The sequence below is a fragment of the Leopardus geoffroyi genome, chromosome B4 (genome assembly GCF_018350155.1).
Source record: "Leopardus geoffroyi isolate Oge1 chromosome B4, O.geoffroyi_Oge1_pat1.0, whole genome shotgun sequence".
NCBI classification, from domain to species: Eukaryota; Metazoa; Chordata; class Mammalia; order Carnivora; family Felidae; genus Leopardus; species Leopardus geoffroyi.
In genome coordinates, this window is record NC_059341.1 from 41229212 (window position 1) to 41245176 (window position 15965).

At 41.0% G+C, this 15965-nt stretch overlaps 2 protein-coding genes across 8 annotated transcripts in view; one reads left to right on the forward strand and one right to left on the reverse strand.

Annotated features, from left to right (window-relative positions):
- Positions 1 to 9575: 9575 nt before the first annotated feature.
- MRPL51 (mitochondrial ribosomal protein L51) lies at positions 9576 to 11076 on the reverse strand. Its single transcript, XM_045463248.1, has 4 exons — positions 10965 to 11076; positions 10544 to 10638; positions 10350 to 10460; positions 9576 to 9900 (listed from the first exon to the last, which is right to left on the reverse strand). The coding sequence occupies exons 2-4, from the start codon at positions 10620 to 10622 to the stop codon at positions 9704 to 9706; spliced, it is 387 nt and encodes a 128-aa protein (XP_045319204.1). The 5' UTR covers positions 10623 to 10638; positions 10965 to 11076; the 3' UTR covers positions 9576 to 9703.
- The window catches only part of NCAPD2 (non-SMC condensin I complex subunit D2), a 30745-nt gene continuing 25658 nt past the window's right edge, over positions 10879 to 15965 (forward strand). For 3 of the 7 annotated variants that reach the window (XR_006708695.1, XR_006708696.1, XM_045463226.1), the window contains exons 1-2: positions 11321 to 11639; positions 12658 to 12807. Coding sequence is in view for 5 of the 7 variants with exons in the window: in XM_045463226.1 (XP_045319182.1) it covers positions 12681 to 12807 (127 nt within the window). In the remaining 2 variants the exon portion in view is untranslated. Of the gene's footprint in view, positions 11005 to 11320; positions 11727 to 12649; positions 12808 to 15965 lie in introns of those variants that run through there. The other 4 variants (XM_045463228.1, XM_045463227.1, XM_045463230.1 and 1 more) reach the window with 4 other exon arrangements.

Here is a 15965-nt window from a genome sequence, read left to right on the forward strand (position 1 = left end):
TACTGAGTCACCCAGGCACCCGGGATCATTGTAGTTTTAACTCTCATTTCTATGATGGCTGATTATGTTGAACATGTTTTAATGTGATTTTTGCCTCCTATATATATATCCTCTTTGATGAAAGGTCTGCTCATATCTTTTGCCTGTTTTCTTTTTTTTTTTAATTTTTAAAAAATGTTTATTGATATTGAGAGAGAGAGAAAGAGAGAGAGTGCACGTGAGCAAGGGAGAGGCAGAGAGAGAGAGAGAGGAAGAGAGAGAATCCCAAGCAGGCTCCGTGCTGTCAGCACAGAGCCCAACATGGGGCTTGATCTCACAAATCTTGACATCATGACCTGAGCCGAGATCAAGAGTCGAATGGTTCACCGACTGAGCCACCCAGGTGCCCTGACCATTTTCTAATTGGGTTGTTCATTTTTTTACTATTGAGTTTTAGGAATTCTTCAAATATTCCAGATAAAGTACTTCGTCTGATAGGTGCTTTCTCCTGGTCTGTCATTTGCCTTTTCATCCTCTCAAAGGGATCTCACACAGAGCGAAGGTTTTCAATTCTGTTTAGATCCAATTTATCAACTTGTCCTCCTATGGATTATACTTTTGGTGTGAAGTCAAGGAAGCTTTGCCTAGCCCTACATCCTGATGATTATTTTCTTATTTTATTTTCTAAAAGTTGTACATTTTTGTGTTTCACATATAAGTCTGTGATCCATTTTGAGTTCATTGTCGTATAAGGTGTAAAGTTTAGATCAGAGTTCATTTTCTTGTTTATGGATGTCCATTGCTCCAGACCATTTGTTGAAAAAAGCAAACCTTCCTCTGTTGAATTGCTTTTGCACCTTTGTCAAAAATCAGTTTGGTATATTTGGGCAGATCTATTTCTGGGTTCTCTTCAGTTCCACTGATCTATGTGTCTTTCCTTCTGCCAATAACACACTGTCTTAATTACTGTAGCTATAAATAGTAAGTCTTAACATCAGGTAGAACTATTTCTCCCACTTTATTATTGTTGTTGTTTTCAAAATTGTTTTAGCTATTCTAGATTCTTTGCCTCAAAGGTTATCTTTAAAATGAATTTACAGGGGCGCCTGGGTGGCGCAGTCGGTCAAGCCTCCGACTTCAGCCAGGTCACGATCTCGCGGTCCATGAGTTCGAGCCCCGCGTCAGGCTCTGGGCTGATGGCTCAGAGCCTGGAGCCTGTTTCCGATTCTGTGTCTCCCTCTCTCTCTGCCCCTCCCCCGTTCATGCTCTGTCTCTCTCTGTCCCCAAAAAATAAACGTTGAAAAAAAAAAATTAAAAAAAAAAAAAAAAGTAAAATGAATTTACAGGGCACCTGGGTGGCTCAGTTGGTTTGGCAGCTGACTTCGGCTCAGGTCATGATCTCAGGGCTCGTGAGCACAACCCCCCCCCCCCCCCCGCCCCTCCAGTCAGTCTCTGTGCTGACAGCTCAGAACCTGGAGCCTGCTTCAGATTCTGTGTCTCCCTCACTCTCTACCCCTCCCCCACTCACACTGTGTCTCTGTCTGTCTCAAAGGTAAATAAACATTAAAAAAAAAATTTTAATGCATTTATGAGCTGATAAGAAAATAGACTGTAGACCAAAATAAAGACTATAGACCAAAAACTAAGTCAAAGTCAAAGCTGCTACCCAGAGAGGTAAGCTGAGCACTGAAGTCTGTTTTGCCTTGCAGCATTTGCTAAAAAGTTGAATTTAGGCATGGTGATGGACTCACCAGTTGCCACTGTGTCATGGGAGACAGAGCTCAGGGCTTTTCTGGGGTTGGAAATCTAACAGAAGATCCCCACCATTAAGTCAGAACCTCTATGTCTTCGTTTAAGAGTGGATTCAAAATATTCTAACACCCATGCTGTCCCTAGGGGACTTCATAGGAAACTGCTTGTCTGGAACCTAGGTGCCTAGTGGAGATCTTTTTTTATTTTATTTTTTCTTGTAAACACTAGTAAAGAATTTATGACCACAAGCTGTGGCTTTACTGTCTGAATTTTTTGTTGATCCTAAGAACAAAATGGCAAGAATTTAAAGTGATTCTAGGTTGACAGTCCCACCAAGCACCTGGCAAAAGTGATGCAATTCTCTCTGGATGAGCTCATCTTTGATCTAGGCCCTGGGGAATTTCCACAGATACAGTTCCAAAAAATATAAATTGTGGTCAAAAATTGCAAACAAATAAGGAACAAAGGTCCAAGAGCAAGAGCCAACAGAGGTAGGGATAGGAAGTAAGAAAGAAAGTTAGAAAATCAAGCCAAATAGTCCAATATCTGACTAACAGGAATTCTAAAAGAGAAAACAGGATATAAGACAGAGATATAAAAGAAATAAAAGAAAATTTTCCTGAATTGAACAAGTCTCTCTGGATTAAACAGTGTGCTATGTGCCCAACACAACGAAAGAAAAAAGAAGCATATCAAGACACATTTTTATGAAATTGGAATATTTTGGAAAAAAGAGAAGAAGCTAAAAAAATTCAAAAAGAGGGGGGAAAAGAACAGGAATCAGAATAGCATCTCAATACAGTATTAGAAGATAGAAGACGGGCCGCCTGGGTGGCGCAGTCGGTTGAGCGTCCGACTTCAGCCAGGTCACGATCTCGCGGTCCGGGAGTTCGAGCCCCGCGTCAGGCTCTGGGCTGATGGCTCGGAGCCTGGAGCCTGTTTCCGATTCTGTGTCTCCCTCTCTCTCTGCCCCTCCCCCGTTCGTGCTCTGTCTCTCTCTGTCCCAAAAATAAATAAACGTTGAAAAAAAAAATTTTTTTTAAATAAAAAAAAAAAGAAGATAGAAGACAATGTGGCAGTGTCTTTAAAATTCTGAAGAAATATCATTAACCTAGAATTTCATACCAATCTAACTACCAATATAAGATCATTTTTTTTAAAAGATCAATGTATATCAAAAGAAGAATATAGACTCCTTTCATTATCAAAATTCTTACCTCTCTATTTAAGTAGGCTACTACAAGATGCACTCTGGCAAACAGGAAAGAGAAAGGCAATAGATATAAGGAATGGAATGCTGGATCCACACACAAAAATGGTTAAAGAAAATCCTGGGTATGGAAGCTGTGCCATGTGTCCTGACCGAAGCAAGAGGATGGAAAAAAACTGCAGGAAAGTCTCCAGAGAAAAAAACTGATAAAGTATCTGCCATGTTTAAATATTTGAAAAGTAAGGGGTGCCTGGGTAGCTCAGTAGGTTAAGCTTCTGACTCTTGATCTCGGCTTTCATGGGATCCAGCCCTGTTCGAGTTCTGTGCTTACAGCACGGAGCCTTTTTGGGATTCTCTCTCTCCCTCTCCCTCTGCCCTTCCGCAACTCATGCACACGTGCATAAACACTCTCTTTCTCTCAAAATAAATAAATAAAAACTTTAAAAATAAATAAATAAGAGGCACCTGGGTGGCTCAGTCAGTTAAGCGTTGGACTCATGATTTCAGCCCAGGTCATGGTTTCACAGTTCGTGGGTTCGAGCCCTGAGTCAGGCTCTGAACTGGCAGTGTGGAGCCTGCTTGGGATTCTCTCTCCCTCTCTCTGCCCCTCCCCCCTCAAGTTCTCTCTCTCTCTCTCTCTCTCTCTCTCAAAATAAATAAATAAATAATAAAACTTTTAAAAAATTGTAAACATAAATAAATACATAATAAATAATTGAAAAATAATATGAACAAGTATTTAACAGTTCCAATGGGATATATGGAAAAAAATTAGAGCTAGATATATAGAAAATTACACAAAAGAAAAAGAGGCAATTAACTTGAGAAAAAACAAAAAGTTAAATAAGAAATAGAAGTTACTTTACATTTATGTCAATTGATTTTCAACAAGGGTGCCAAGACCATTTAATGGGGGAAAGAATAGTCTCTTCAACAAATGCTGCTGGACAACTGGATGTGAACATGCAAAAGAATGAATTTGGATGGCTACCTCCCACCATACACAAACATTAAATCAAAATGTATCAAAAAATTAAATGTAAGAGCTGAAACTACAAAAGTCTTAAAAGAAAACATAGCTATATGTCTTCATGACCTTGGATTAAGCAATGATTTCCTAGATATGATAACAAAAGCACAAACCGCAAAAGGAAAAATAAACAGGGCATCAGCAAATTATGAAACTTTTGTGCTTCAAAGAACGTGATCAAGACAATGAAAAGAATTCACAGAATCAAAGAAAATATTTGCAAATCAGATATCTGATATGGTAATTGTATCTAGGATATATAAAGGACTCTTCCAACTCAATTATAATTTTAAAAATTTGAAAATGGACAGAGGATCTAAATAAACATTTCTCAAAAAGAAGATAAGCAAATGGCCAATAAAGCACAAGAAAAATGCTCTATATCATTAGCCATCAGGGAAATACAGATCAAAGCCACAGTGAGACACTATTTTATGCCTACTAGGATGGCTATAATGAAAAACAAAACAAACAAAGAATACCAAATGGTGACAAGCCTGTAGAGAAATTAAACCTTCATACACTACAGGTAGAGATACAAAATAATGCAGCCAATTTGGAAAAGAGTTGGCAGTTCCTCAAATAGTTAAACATACAGTTACCATAGAGTGACCCAGGAACTCGACTCCTTGGTTTATACCCAAGAGAAATGAAAATGTCTACACAAAACCTTGTTACACAAATGTCCATGGCAGCATTTTTCAGAGTAACCACAGGGCACCTGGATGGCTCAGTTGGTTAAGCATCTGGCTCTTGACTTCGGCTCAGGTCATGATCTCATAGTTCATGAGTTCAAGCCCCACATCAGGATCCACACTGACAGTGTGGAGCCTGCTTGGGACTCTCTCCCTCTCTCTCTTCCCCTCCCTATTTGTGCTCTCTTTCTCTCGCAAAATAAACTTTAAAAAAAACAAAAAAAAAAGAATAACCAAAAAGTAAAAACAACCTAGATGTCCACCCACTGATGAATGGATAAATATGAGGTGGTATATCCATACAACGGAATATTATTCAGTAATAAAAAGGAATGAAGTACTAATATATGTTACAACATGGATGAACCTTGAAAGCACTATGCTAAATTTAAAAAGCCAGTCACAAAGGATGAAATCTGGTATGATTCCATTTAAGATGAAACATCCAGAATAGGCAAGAATGTATAGGGGCAGAAAGTGGGTTTGTGGTTGTCTAGAACCGGGAGGGAGGGGGAATTGAGGGTGACAGTTAAGGGGCATAGGATTTCGTTTTGGAGTAGTGATGAAAATGTTCCAAAATGATGATGGATGTACAACTCTGTGAATATACTAAAATCCATTGGATTGGTTGACTTGTATCTCGATAAAGATATAGAGGTTTTATTGTTTAAATGTTTTTCTTTTTTTAAATGATTGTTTATTTTTGAATGAGAAATTGGGGGAGGGACAGAGAGAGAGGGAAACGGAGGACCTGAAGTGGGCTCTGAAGTGCTCACAGCAGAGAGCCCCATGTGGGGCTCAAACTCATGAACCCCGAGATCATGACCTGAGCCACTCAGATACCTAAACGACAGAGCCACCCAAGCGCCCCAAGATACAGAATTTTTAAATAAGAAACACTAGTTATCCCCCAGTACACCAAGTAGTAAACAATATTTACATGGTCCTAATAATGTAAATACTGTCTACTGATTTAAGCCAAAATAACTATGATGAAGAGGAATGGGGAAAGGGCTACAAGAAAGGAGAGGATTGCAGAGTGTAAATCCAGTTTCCTGACAAGATAACTAATAGAGGCCACTGGCTTCCTCTTCCAAAATCAAACCTGGAGAATCTATAGAAGCTATAAGGAATCATGAATTTCAAGAACTAACAACAGAAGCACAAGAATGTCTTGGGGACACCAAAGACTATTGTTATGGGTTGAATTGTGTTCTTCAAAAATTTTTATATTGAAGTCCCAAGGCACCTGGCTGACTTGGTTTGTAGAGCATGTGAACCTTGATCTCAGGGTTATGAGTTCAAGCCCACACTGAGTAGAGATTATTTAAAAATAAAATGTTTAGGGGAGCCTGGGTGGCTCAGTCAGTTAAGCACCCAACTTCAACTCACATCATGATCTCACACTCCGTGAGTTCAAGCTCTACGTTGGGCTCTGTACTGACACTGTGGAGCCTGCTTGGGATTCTCTCTCTCTTCTTCTCTCTCTGCCCCTCCCCTGCTCACGCTCTCTCTCCCTCAAAATACATAAATCAACATTAAATATGTTTTTAAAAGATTCCTGTTTTAGACAATGAAAATCATATAATTTGTAAATGATCACAATTTGACAAATATTAAAAAAATGATAATTTGGGGCGCCTGGGTGGCGCAGTCGGTTAAGCGTCCGACTTCAGCCAGGTCACGATCTCGCGGCCCGTGGGTTCGAGCCCCGCGTCAGGCTCTGGGCTGATGGCTCAGAGCCTGGAGCCTGTTTCCGATTCTGTGTCTCCCTCTCTCTCTGCCCCTCCCCCGTTCATGCTCTGTCTCTCTCTGTCCCAAAAATAAATAAACGTTGAAAAAAAAAAAATTAAAAAAAAAAATGATAATTTGATCTCTATTCTTTCAACCCTCATATCCACTCTTTTTTTCTTTCTTTCCCTTTCTTCCTCCTTTCTTTCTTGACATTCACTAGGACTTTCAATACTAAGTTAAAGTGCAACAGGAATGTACGCATCCTTGTCTTGTTACTAATCTTTTTTTTCTTTTTAAAAAATTTATTTATTTAAATTCAACTTTGTTAACATACAGTATAGTGTTTGTTTCAGGAGTAGAACCCAGTAATTCATCACTTACATATAACACCCAGTGCTCATCCCAACAAGTGCCCTCCTTAATGCCCATTACACATTTAGCCCATCCTCCCACCTGTCTCCCCTTCAGCAATCCTCAGTTTGTTCTCTGTATTTAACAGTCTCTTATGTTTTGCCTTCCTCTCTGTTTTTACCTTATTTTTCCTTCCCTGTCCCTATGTTCATCTGTTGTTTTTTAAATTCCACATGCAAATTAAATCATATATTTGTCTTTTTCTGACTTATTTAGCTTATTATGTCTTATTACAGATCTTAAAGGGAATGCATGTCTATTAAATATTTGTGGTTGATCTCTAGTATGTAATCTTTACCAAGTTAAAGAAATTTCCTCCTGTTCCTAGCTTAACAGGTTTTTTATTTTAAATCATTGGGCTAAATCTTCATCTTTCATAACAGGAAGCTAATAAAGTCTAAAGCTGATAAATCATAAAGAGCAGTGGGGCATATTGTTTCAAATTATGATAATAAATACCAAAATATTTCAAAGAAGTGAGAGCCTTTCATTCGAGGAAGCTAGTTTGGAGGGTAGACAGGTGAAGCAGGGGACTTTTTGTCACACGACTTTCCCTTCTGTTTAATTAACTATATGCATGCATTACTTTGATTTTCTAAAAATAAAGCTTAATTTAGAAATAAATCAAGTCTCCTACACCATTTTAAAAATTGAGATATAATTCATATACCATATGATTATATAGTATACAATTGTTTTTTAGTGTATTCACAAGGTCGTGCAACCATCACTGCTAATTCCAGAACATTTTTACCATCCCTAAAAGAGCCTTGTATCTGTTAGCAGTCATCTCTCATTCCCTATCCCTTATCCCATTCCCTGGCAATAACTAATCTACTTTCTGTCTCTGTAGGTTTGCCTATTCTGGACATTTCATATGAATACAATACAAGCCTTTTATGACTGCCTTCTTTGGTTTATTAAAGTGTTTTCATGGTTCATTCATGTTGTTAGATGTATCAGTACCTCATTCTTTTTTATGGCTGAATAATATTCCATTGCATGAATATACCACATTTTCTGTATCAGTTGATAGACATTTGCTTTGTTTCTTCTTTTTTGCTATTATGAATAACAATGCTATGAACATTTATGTACCACTTTTTGTATGAACATGTTTTCATTTCTGGTGGGTATATACTTAGGAGTGGATTTGCTGGGTCATATGCACCACTGATCACTCTTCTCTTCCCCACTTGAAATGTTCTACCACTTATTTCTTTGCTGAAATCCAGCCTCTTCTAGGAAGCCTCTCCTGATTAGACCAAATACAATCTCTTATTTAGATCATTTATCACCAGTGGTTTCTAAACATGGTTAATGAAAATCACCTGAGGGATTTTACAATCAGAATTGTCTAAAATTAGGAGTCATGCTTTGAAAAAGTAAAAGGCTGGAAACAATCTAAATATCTATCAAAATGGAACTAGTTAAATCATTATGGTATAGAATGTGAGGATATAAAACAATCCAGGTTGTATTAAGTGAATAAGCAAGGTATAGAACGGTGTATATAGAATCCTCTTTTCATTAAAAATAAAAACTAAAAATAAATAGAATCCTCTTTTCAAAAGGAGATATAGAGTTAATACATGATTATATATGCACAGTTTATGTCCAAAGGACTAAAAAAAAAAAAAAAAAAAAAAATAGTGGTTGCCTCTGCAAAGCACAAAAAAAACAGGCCGTGAGAAAACTCTTTACCTGATTACCCTTCAGTAATTTAAAAAATTTCCATTGTATTTTTTTAATGTATTTTTTAAAAAAGTAGATGTGCAAGACTCAGCTCATCTCTACAGATCACAAATCTTTGGGGGCAGGGACCCGGCTTTTGAAATCGTGAAACTACCAACGTGATTCTGATGATCAGTCAGGCTTAGTATGCAAACCATTCATATGGTACTTAATGCCTCATATTAAAGTGTACATGTGAGAATATATCTTTATCCCCTAACTAGGAAATCATGTTATCTATTACATTTTTTCTTGCATTTCTCAACTTAGAAAAAGTACCCAATATTTTTGATGAAAATAATGAACAAGCATAATTCTATTTGTTACATTTCATTCCAGTATGAAAATGTTTTCAAACATACATTTAAGATAACAGCATTATGAAGCAATAAGAAATTACCCCTTCAATACATGAAAAGCTAAATGTCAAAAAGTGCCAACAATTTCCTTTTTCTTTTTTTTTTTTAAAGTTTATTTATTTTGAGAGCAGGGGAGTGGCCAAGAGAATCTCTAGCAGGCTCCACGACGGCAGCGCAGAGCCCCCATTAGGGGCTCAATCTCATGAACTGTGAGATCAGGACCTGAGCAGAAATCAAGAATCCAAGGCTCAACCAATTGAGCCACCCAGGTGCCCCGTTTCTTTTTTTTTTTTTTTTTAATGTTTATTTATTTTTGAGAGAGAGAGAGACAGAGAAAGACAGAGCATGAGTAGGGGAGGGGCAGAGAGAAAGGGAGACACAGAATCCAAAGCAGGTTCCAGGCTCCAAGCTGTCAGCACAGAGCTGGATGCGGGGCTGGAACCCACAAACCGCAAGATCAATGAGCTGAGCTGAAGTCAGACACTTAACTGACTGAGCCACCCAGGCGCCCCCACCCCCTTTTCTTTTTTAAAGGCTAAAAATATAGCTAGTCTGCAATGGGCAAGTGGTGAAGTCCAAACCTAAGACTTATGGATGGATGAGCCAGAGTTCATAGTCTACTTGAATGAATAAAAGTAGCATCTAGAGTAAAATAAAGAGCAGATAACAGATTCCAAAGAAGCCCCATTTTATTAGAGGGCATACAAATCCCAAAGGGAAAAGTACTGTCCCCCCCCCCCCCCCCCCCCCCCCCCCCCCGTGACAGATGTGTCTCTTCCACAGTTCCCAGCTTTCTCTTCTACCGGTACTTTCCATGTCTGTTAAAGTGTTTGTAGAGATAGCTGATGCGTTTGTTAAGGTTGTGCAGGTCATCAAGGAACATTCGATTTCCAACCATTTTCTTCTTTCGGATACAACGTTGCAATTCATTCCCCTTCCAGCCTCTAAGCCATCTGGGGCCCCTGATCAGTTCTTTGGGGTGCATTTCAAAGTCTCCTGTGTAATGTGAGAGAACACGTTAGTTCCCAGACAAGAGGCAACGAACACAGCCTCCACCAGCTAAGCCTTCAGCATGCAGTTGCATTTTCCTGAGCTGCGCCTACAGACAAGCAGCACCTACACGATCAAGAGCACAGACCCTGGAGCCAGACTGCTTGTGGTTCAAATTCTGGCACTGCCATTTACTAGCATTGGAAAAAAATCACTTAACCCCTCTGTGCTTCAGTTTCCTTACCTGTAAACTGAAAAAACAAAAAAACAACCCTTACTGTAAGGATTAATACATGTAGTGCACTTAGAACAGCGTCAAAAACAACCAGAATACGCACGTTAAGTGTCGGCTCTTATTACTGAGCATGGTACCATTCGTACACTGGTGGGGGGGAAAAAGATAATCTTACGTAAAAAATTACTCTGAAATTCTGTACCACGTAATCGAATCTTACCCAGGATCCCGATGTTGTCATACACCCCGAACATAGCCCTCTTCTCGTTCCAACGATCAACCACTTTGGGAGGCGGGAGGGTGAGCCTTACGTGGAACATTCCAGGAATACCTAGGGACGGGGAAGAAAGGGAATGAGTCTGAGCCGCTTACTGACAAGCAGTTCTCAGGGCAATTTTTACATCAGCCACTTACCCAGAGAGAAGCTTCTGCAGGATAGGGGCGCCCGGCCCCATAGGACCCTGCCTGCCCCCAAAGAGAGGCTCCCTGCCATTGCTCTCGTCTCTTCCCTACAACAGCAACCACACAAGCATAAGAGTAGGGTCACACGTGACCTTCGAGGAGCTGACAGGGACCTTCCGCGCCAGCCTCACAGGACACTAGACGGAAGGAGCCATCTTGGGTCTCATCGAGGTACCTCCCGCAGCCAGACCCGTCTTGGCTCCTCCTTCCCAAGCCACAAACCCCACCCTCCAAGTTCCGGTGTACAGAGGCCTTGAAACCCCGCCCAGGTGCTTCCGGTTCGCCCGCCGAAGTCTTGGAGAGTCCGAGGAGCAGAGGGATTCATTTCGTCGTTGCCTAGGACGCCCCAAAGCTGAGTCTCGAGGAAACTCACCCTTTCCTGGGGGCGTCCCTCAACTGTGAGGGAGATGAAGGTGCAAACTCTGGAACCCAAAACCTCTTTTTCTGTGCCTCACAGCAGTATTGTGTTGTAGCTGTTTTTATTATCCCTTTTCTACTGGGGAGGAAATCTGAGGCGCAGAGAGTGAAGTGACCTGCTGGACGTCACATAGAGGAGATGGCGGAACATGGATTAGAGCCTAAACCTTTTAACTCCCTGCTTGGACTTGCCTCCTGCCCCGGGGGGGGCGGGGCGGTGACTGAGAGGGTCACTAGCCCAAGGGCGCCATCACCGCCTAGCTAGAAAGGGCGGCAGAATGAAGCAGCCGCGAGACAAGGGGAGGTGGGCAGGGGATCTAGACCCTGCCCCGCCCCTGGCGGCGCGTCTGGCTTCCAGGCTCCTGAGATGTGATTGGCGGGTCTCTGCAGAGAGTGACGCGATTGGCCTCCTAACGGCGGTTGAGATTTGAACTCCACCTTTGTGGCTTTGCCCGCGCGGCGCCTGGCTCAGAGGCGGGTTTTTGCCTCCGCCTGCCGGGGATTGGCCGGTTTCTCTGCCCGCTTGAGTGCTGCGGTGCTGATTGGTGCGTATTGTGCAGTCCGTGTTTTTTCCTTCATTTCGGCCCCACGTCCTGAGTCGGAGGAGCGGCGGGTGAAGTTCTTTTCTGAGGTGTGGTGTTAATGGGCAGCGGGGAATGAAAGACTGGGAAGATTGGGGATGGGGCAGTATGACGCGATATTAGGCGTAATTCTGGCGGTAAGATGTAGTAGAAACAGTAAGTTTTAACAGACCCGTGCGGAATATGGGCAAATCTCTTAACCTTTTTTTTTTTTTTAGCTTCAGTTTCCTCATCTGTAAATAGGGTTGTGTTATGCATTCCATGAGATTGGCATTCGAAGAACTAGATCAGATATGATATATTCAAATAGCCTAATAAGAACGTGACACAAAGTAAACAGATGTTAAATGTTAATACTCTCCCATTCTGGAGCCAGGACACGCACTAGGCCATGCTGGCCCACTGCCCTAGCCTTGAGTGAGGCCTTCTCTCAGTGCATAAAAATGGAAATGTCCGTTAAAATGGAAATGCTAACTTGATGCATTGATATGCCACTTTGTATTTTTTTTTAATTTTTTTTTTAATGTTTATTAATTTTTGAAGGAGAGACAGAATGTGACGGGGCGGGGGGGGGGGGGTGTGGGCAGAGAGAGAGGGAGACATAGAATCTGATGCAGGCTCCAGGCTCTGAGCTGTCAGCACAGAGCCCGATGGGGGCTCGAACACACAAACCACCAGATCATGACCTGAGCCGAAGTCGGACGCTCAACCGACTGAGCCACCCAGGTGCCCTGCCACTTTGTATTTCTTTAAACATTCTCATGTCTTTTGACTCATTTGATCCTCAGAGCAACTTTGCAAAATAATCAGATTAGTAACTCTGTTGTGCAGATGAGGTTCAGGGGGGTAAGTGACATAACCAAATAGCAGAGTCACAACTAGAATTCGATTCTGAACTAGAATCCTGGACTAGTCCAGGGTTGCCTCACATCCTCTTAAGATAACGATACTGCCGTGGTATAAGTTTGATATAAGCGTCATATATCTGAGGGTGGAGGAATAATAGAACCAGATTAAAAAGACAGTCCTTAGATATAGATCTTGATCTGTTTGCTGTTTGGTTTCCAGCCCTGTGAGCCAGTGGGAGAAAGATGTGTCCCCAGCTGTATGAGTTCCATCTGCCTTTAGCCCCAGAGGAATTGTTGAAAAGTGGAGGAGTGAATCAGTATGTAGTGCAAGAGGTACTGTCCATCCGACATCTTCCATCACAGCTTAGAGGTAAGACTTCATAGCGGCTACTGTGCCTGGTCCTTCAAAACAGCCATCCCCCGTGTAATTATATTATTGGCCTTTTGCACTACACTGCTAAGCTCCATGAGGGCAAAGAACCCATCTTTCCTATTCATGGTTTTCTTCCTAGCATTGCTTGGGATGTATTACATGAAGAGTATCCACATTGACCTCCTTTTCTCAATCATTCAAAAAACAGTCGTGGTGTATGCAGCTACTCTTTGGAGAAAAACTTATTTTAGATCTTTACCTCTTACCATGTGCCAAAACTAAGTTCTGATGGATTTAAAAGTTACAGGAAAAGGTAGCTTTCTCAGAATGTATGGGACTTGACCTGACCTGTTTCAGGTAGTACTTTTTTAGAGTCTAGATCTCTTGTTTCCAGGGGTGTGCAATAATAAGAAAAAAATATGTACACCTACAACACTGAACAGTATATGCACAATACAGTTATCCGTTGAAACCTACAGATGGGGGCGCCTGGGTGGCGCAGTCGGTTAAGCGTCCGACTTCAGCCAGGTCACGATCTCGCGGTCCGTGAGTTCGAGCCCCGCGTCGGGCTCTGGGCTGATGGCTCAGAGCCTGGAGCCTGTTTCCGATTCTGTGTCTCCCGCTCTCTCTGCCCCTCCCCCATTCATGCTCTGTCTCTCTCTGTCCCAAAAATAAATGAAAAACATTGAAAAAAAAAAATTAAAAAAAAAAAAAAAAAAAAGAAACCTACAGATGAACAAGGCAATTTATACATTATCACTAAGACCTTGTAATGTCACTATACTTCTTGGAAGTGGTCTTTCAGGTTGTTTTAGAGAGGTACATAGAGTAGAGATTAAGATTCTGGAGCCAAGCTATCTGAATTTGAATCCTGGCTCTACCACTCTCACCTTAGACAAGTTACTTATTCTGTCTGTACCTGTTTCCTCATCTGTTAAGATAGGGATAATAGCCTACTTCATTTATTATCTTCTATAACAAGAAGGGTTGGTTAATGCAGCAGCTTGATAATTTAACTCCAGCTTTTCCCCTCTTGGCCATGATGGTTGCTAGATGCCAGCTCCTTGCTCTTATGTACAGAAGTAGTAAAGAAGTAGTATACTTCTTTCTTTTTTTAAAACTTTACCAGAAGCCTCCCAACAGACCTAGCCAGAATTGGATTTTGCCTATTTCCCTGAACTAATTACTGATAAGGGATACAGATTTACCCAGATTGTCTAAATTGATAAAGATTATTATCTAGGAGCCTCCCTAAACCCAGACATATCACCATTTGGTAAGTAAAGAACGCAGAGTGTGGAGGTCAACCAGTAGCTGGCAAGTCAACAGAATCCACTATGGTGGAGATAGACTATTCTGTCCATATAGTGTTGATATATGCGTCACCAATTGCACAGGCTGCACAGTGTAGTAAATTGTTCTTCAGTTATTATAATGCATCATTTTTTAAATGAATAATTACTCACTTTAAGAGTTCTTTTTATAATAATTGCATTGCTTTTGGTGTTTAGAACCCTAACTATAAGTTCTTTAAGATCAAATCATTTCCTTTTTCAATAGGTATTTACTGACGATACACTGTCAGACACTGTTCTGGGTCCTGGGGACACAACAGTAAACAAAACAGACAAGTTGACAAAGTTCTTTCTCTCAAGGTTCTCAACAAGGAATAAATAAATAAGGACTATGTCAGATGGCTATAAGTGCCAGGGAGAAAAGTAAGCAGGATAAACAAAATATGGTGTGGCAGGGTAGGAACTGCGTTTTATGTTGGATGATCAGTGAAGGCTTGCTGATCAGTGACATTTGAGCAGAGGCCTTAAAAGTGAAGAAGTAAACTATGCAGATAGTTCTCATAGGCCTTCTAAGCAGAGAGAAAAGCCAGTGCCAAGGCTCGGAGGTGGGAAAATGCCAATATGGTTGGAGTGGAGTAAGCTAGGGAAAGATGTCAGATGAGAAGTGGTGCAGGTTATTCTAGAGTCTTGCTCCTTACACTGTGGCCTTCAGACCAGCAAATTAGAATCATGATTTAGGAATTTATCAGAAATCCAAAAAAAAAAAAAAAAAAAAATGAAATCCAAGATAAAGACCCATCCCAGAACTACTGAATCAGAAAATCCGTTTTTTAAGAATATCCTTAGGTAATTCAGATGGACATTTAAGTTAGAGAAGCACTAATCTGGAGTCTTGTAGGTCATAATAAAGATTTAGCTTCAGTGTGAACACAGGAATGGCACAGTCTGACATTTTAAAAGTATCACTATTGTGTTAAATAGTGTGAGGGGCAAGGGAAGAAGCAGGAGACTCATTGAGAGGATAATACAGTAGTACCAGGTAGCTTGCCTTGCCTGGGGTGATAACAGTAGAGGTATTCATAAAAAGTTAGGTTCTGAATAGATGTTTTTGCCTTTTAATATTTTTTATTTATTTTTGAAAGAGAGAGTGCAAGCGGGGGAGGGTCAGAGAGAGGCGGGGACAGAGGATCTGACGCAGGGTCCATGCTAACAGCAGTGAGCCCAATGCGGAGCTCAAATTCAAGGGCTATGAATCATGACCTGAGCCGAAGTTGGACACTCAACAACTGAGCCGCCAAGGCACCCCAGGTTCTGAATAGATGTTAAAAGTAGAGCCAACAGGATTGTTGATGGATTGGCTGGGATTTACAGGGTTAGAGAAAGAAGAATCTAGGATGATTACAAGGTTTTTGGATCCGAGCAACTAGAAAAATGGAAGTACCATTTACTGAGATGGGGTAACTTATGAGAGGAGCAGCTTTGGGCTGTTGGTTGTAGAATTGTGGAGTTTGGGGGAGAGGTGCCCGCTACAGTTATATGTTTGGGGTTTAATGTTCAGCATGTAGAAGGCCATTTAAAGCCATGAAATTTGAGTGTAGATGGAGACAAAAAGCAGTTTAGAGATGTAAGAGCTGAGACAGCCCAGTATTTAGAGGCTGGAAAGATGAGAAAGAACCAGTAGGAGAAACTGAGGACCAGTCATTGAGGCAGAAAGTGAACAAAGGCACTAAACGGAGGCTAAATTAAGAGATGTTTCAAAAAGAAGTGGAGAGCTCAACTGCAAATTAATTACTGGACTTCACAATGCGGTGATTGGGGAAAGCGGTTTCAGAGGAGTGGTGGGGGCAAAAGGCTAATTGA

Excerpts from the sequence above, each read along its gene's own strand:
- MRPL51 (XM_045463248.1), bottom strand. The coding sequence starts at position 10,622 with ATGGCAGGGAGCCTCTCTTTGGGGGCAGGCAGGGTCCTATGGGGCCGG. Across the intron at positions 10,461-10,543 it reads CTGCAGAAGCTTCTCTCTGG|GTATTCCTGGAATGTTCCAC; the intron begins GTAAGTGGCTGA and ends CCCCGTCCCTAG. Across the intron at positions 9,901-10,349 it reads TGACAACATCGGGATCCTGG|GAGACTTTGAAATGCACCCC; the intron begins GTAAGATTCGAT and ends CACATTACACAG.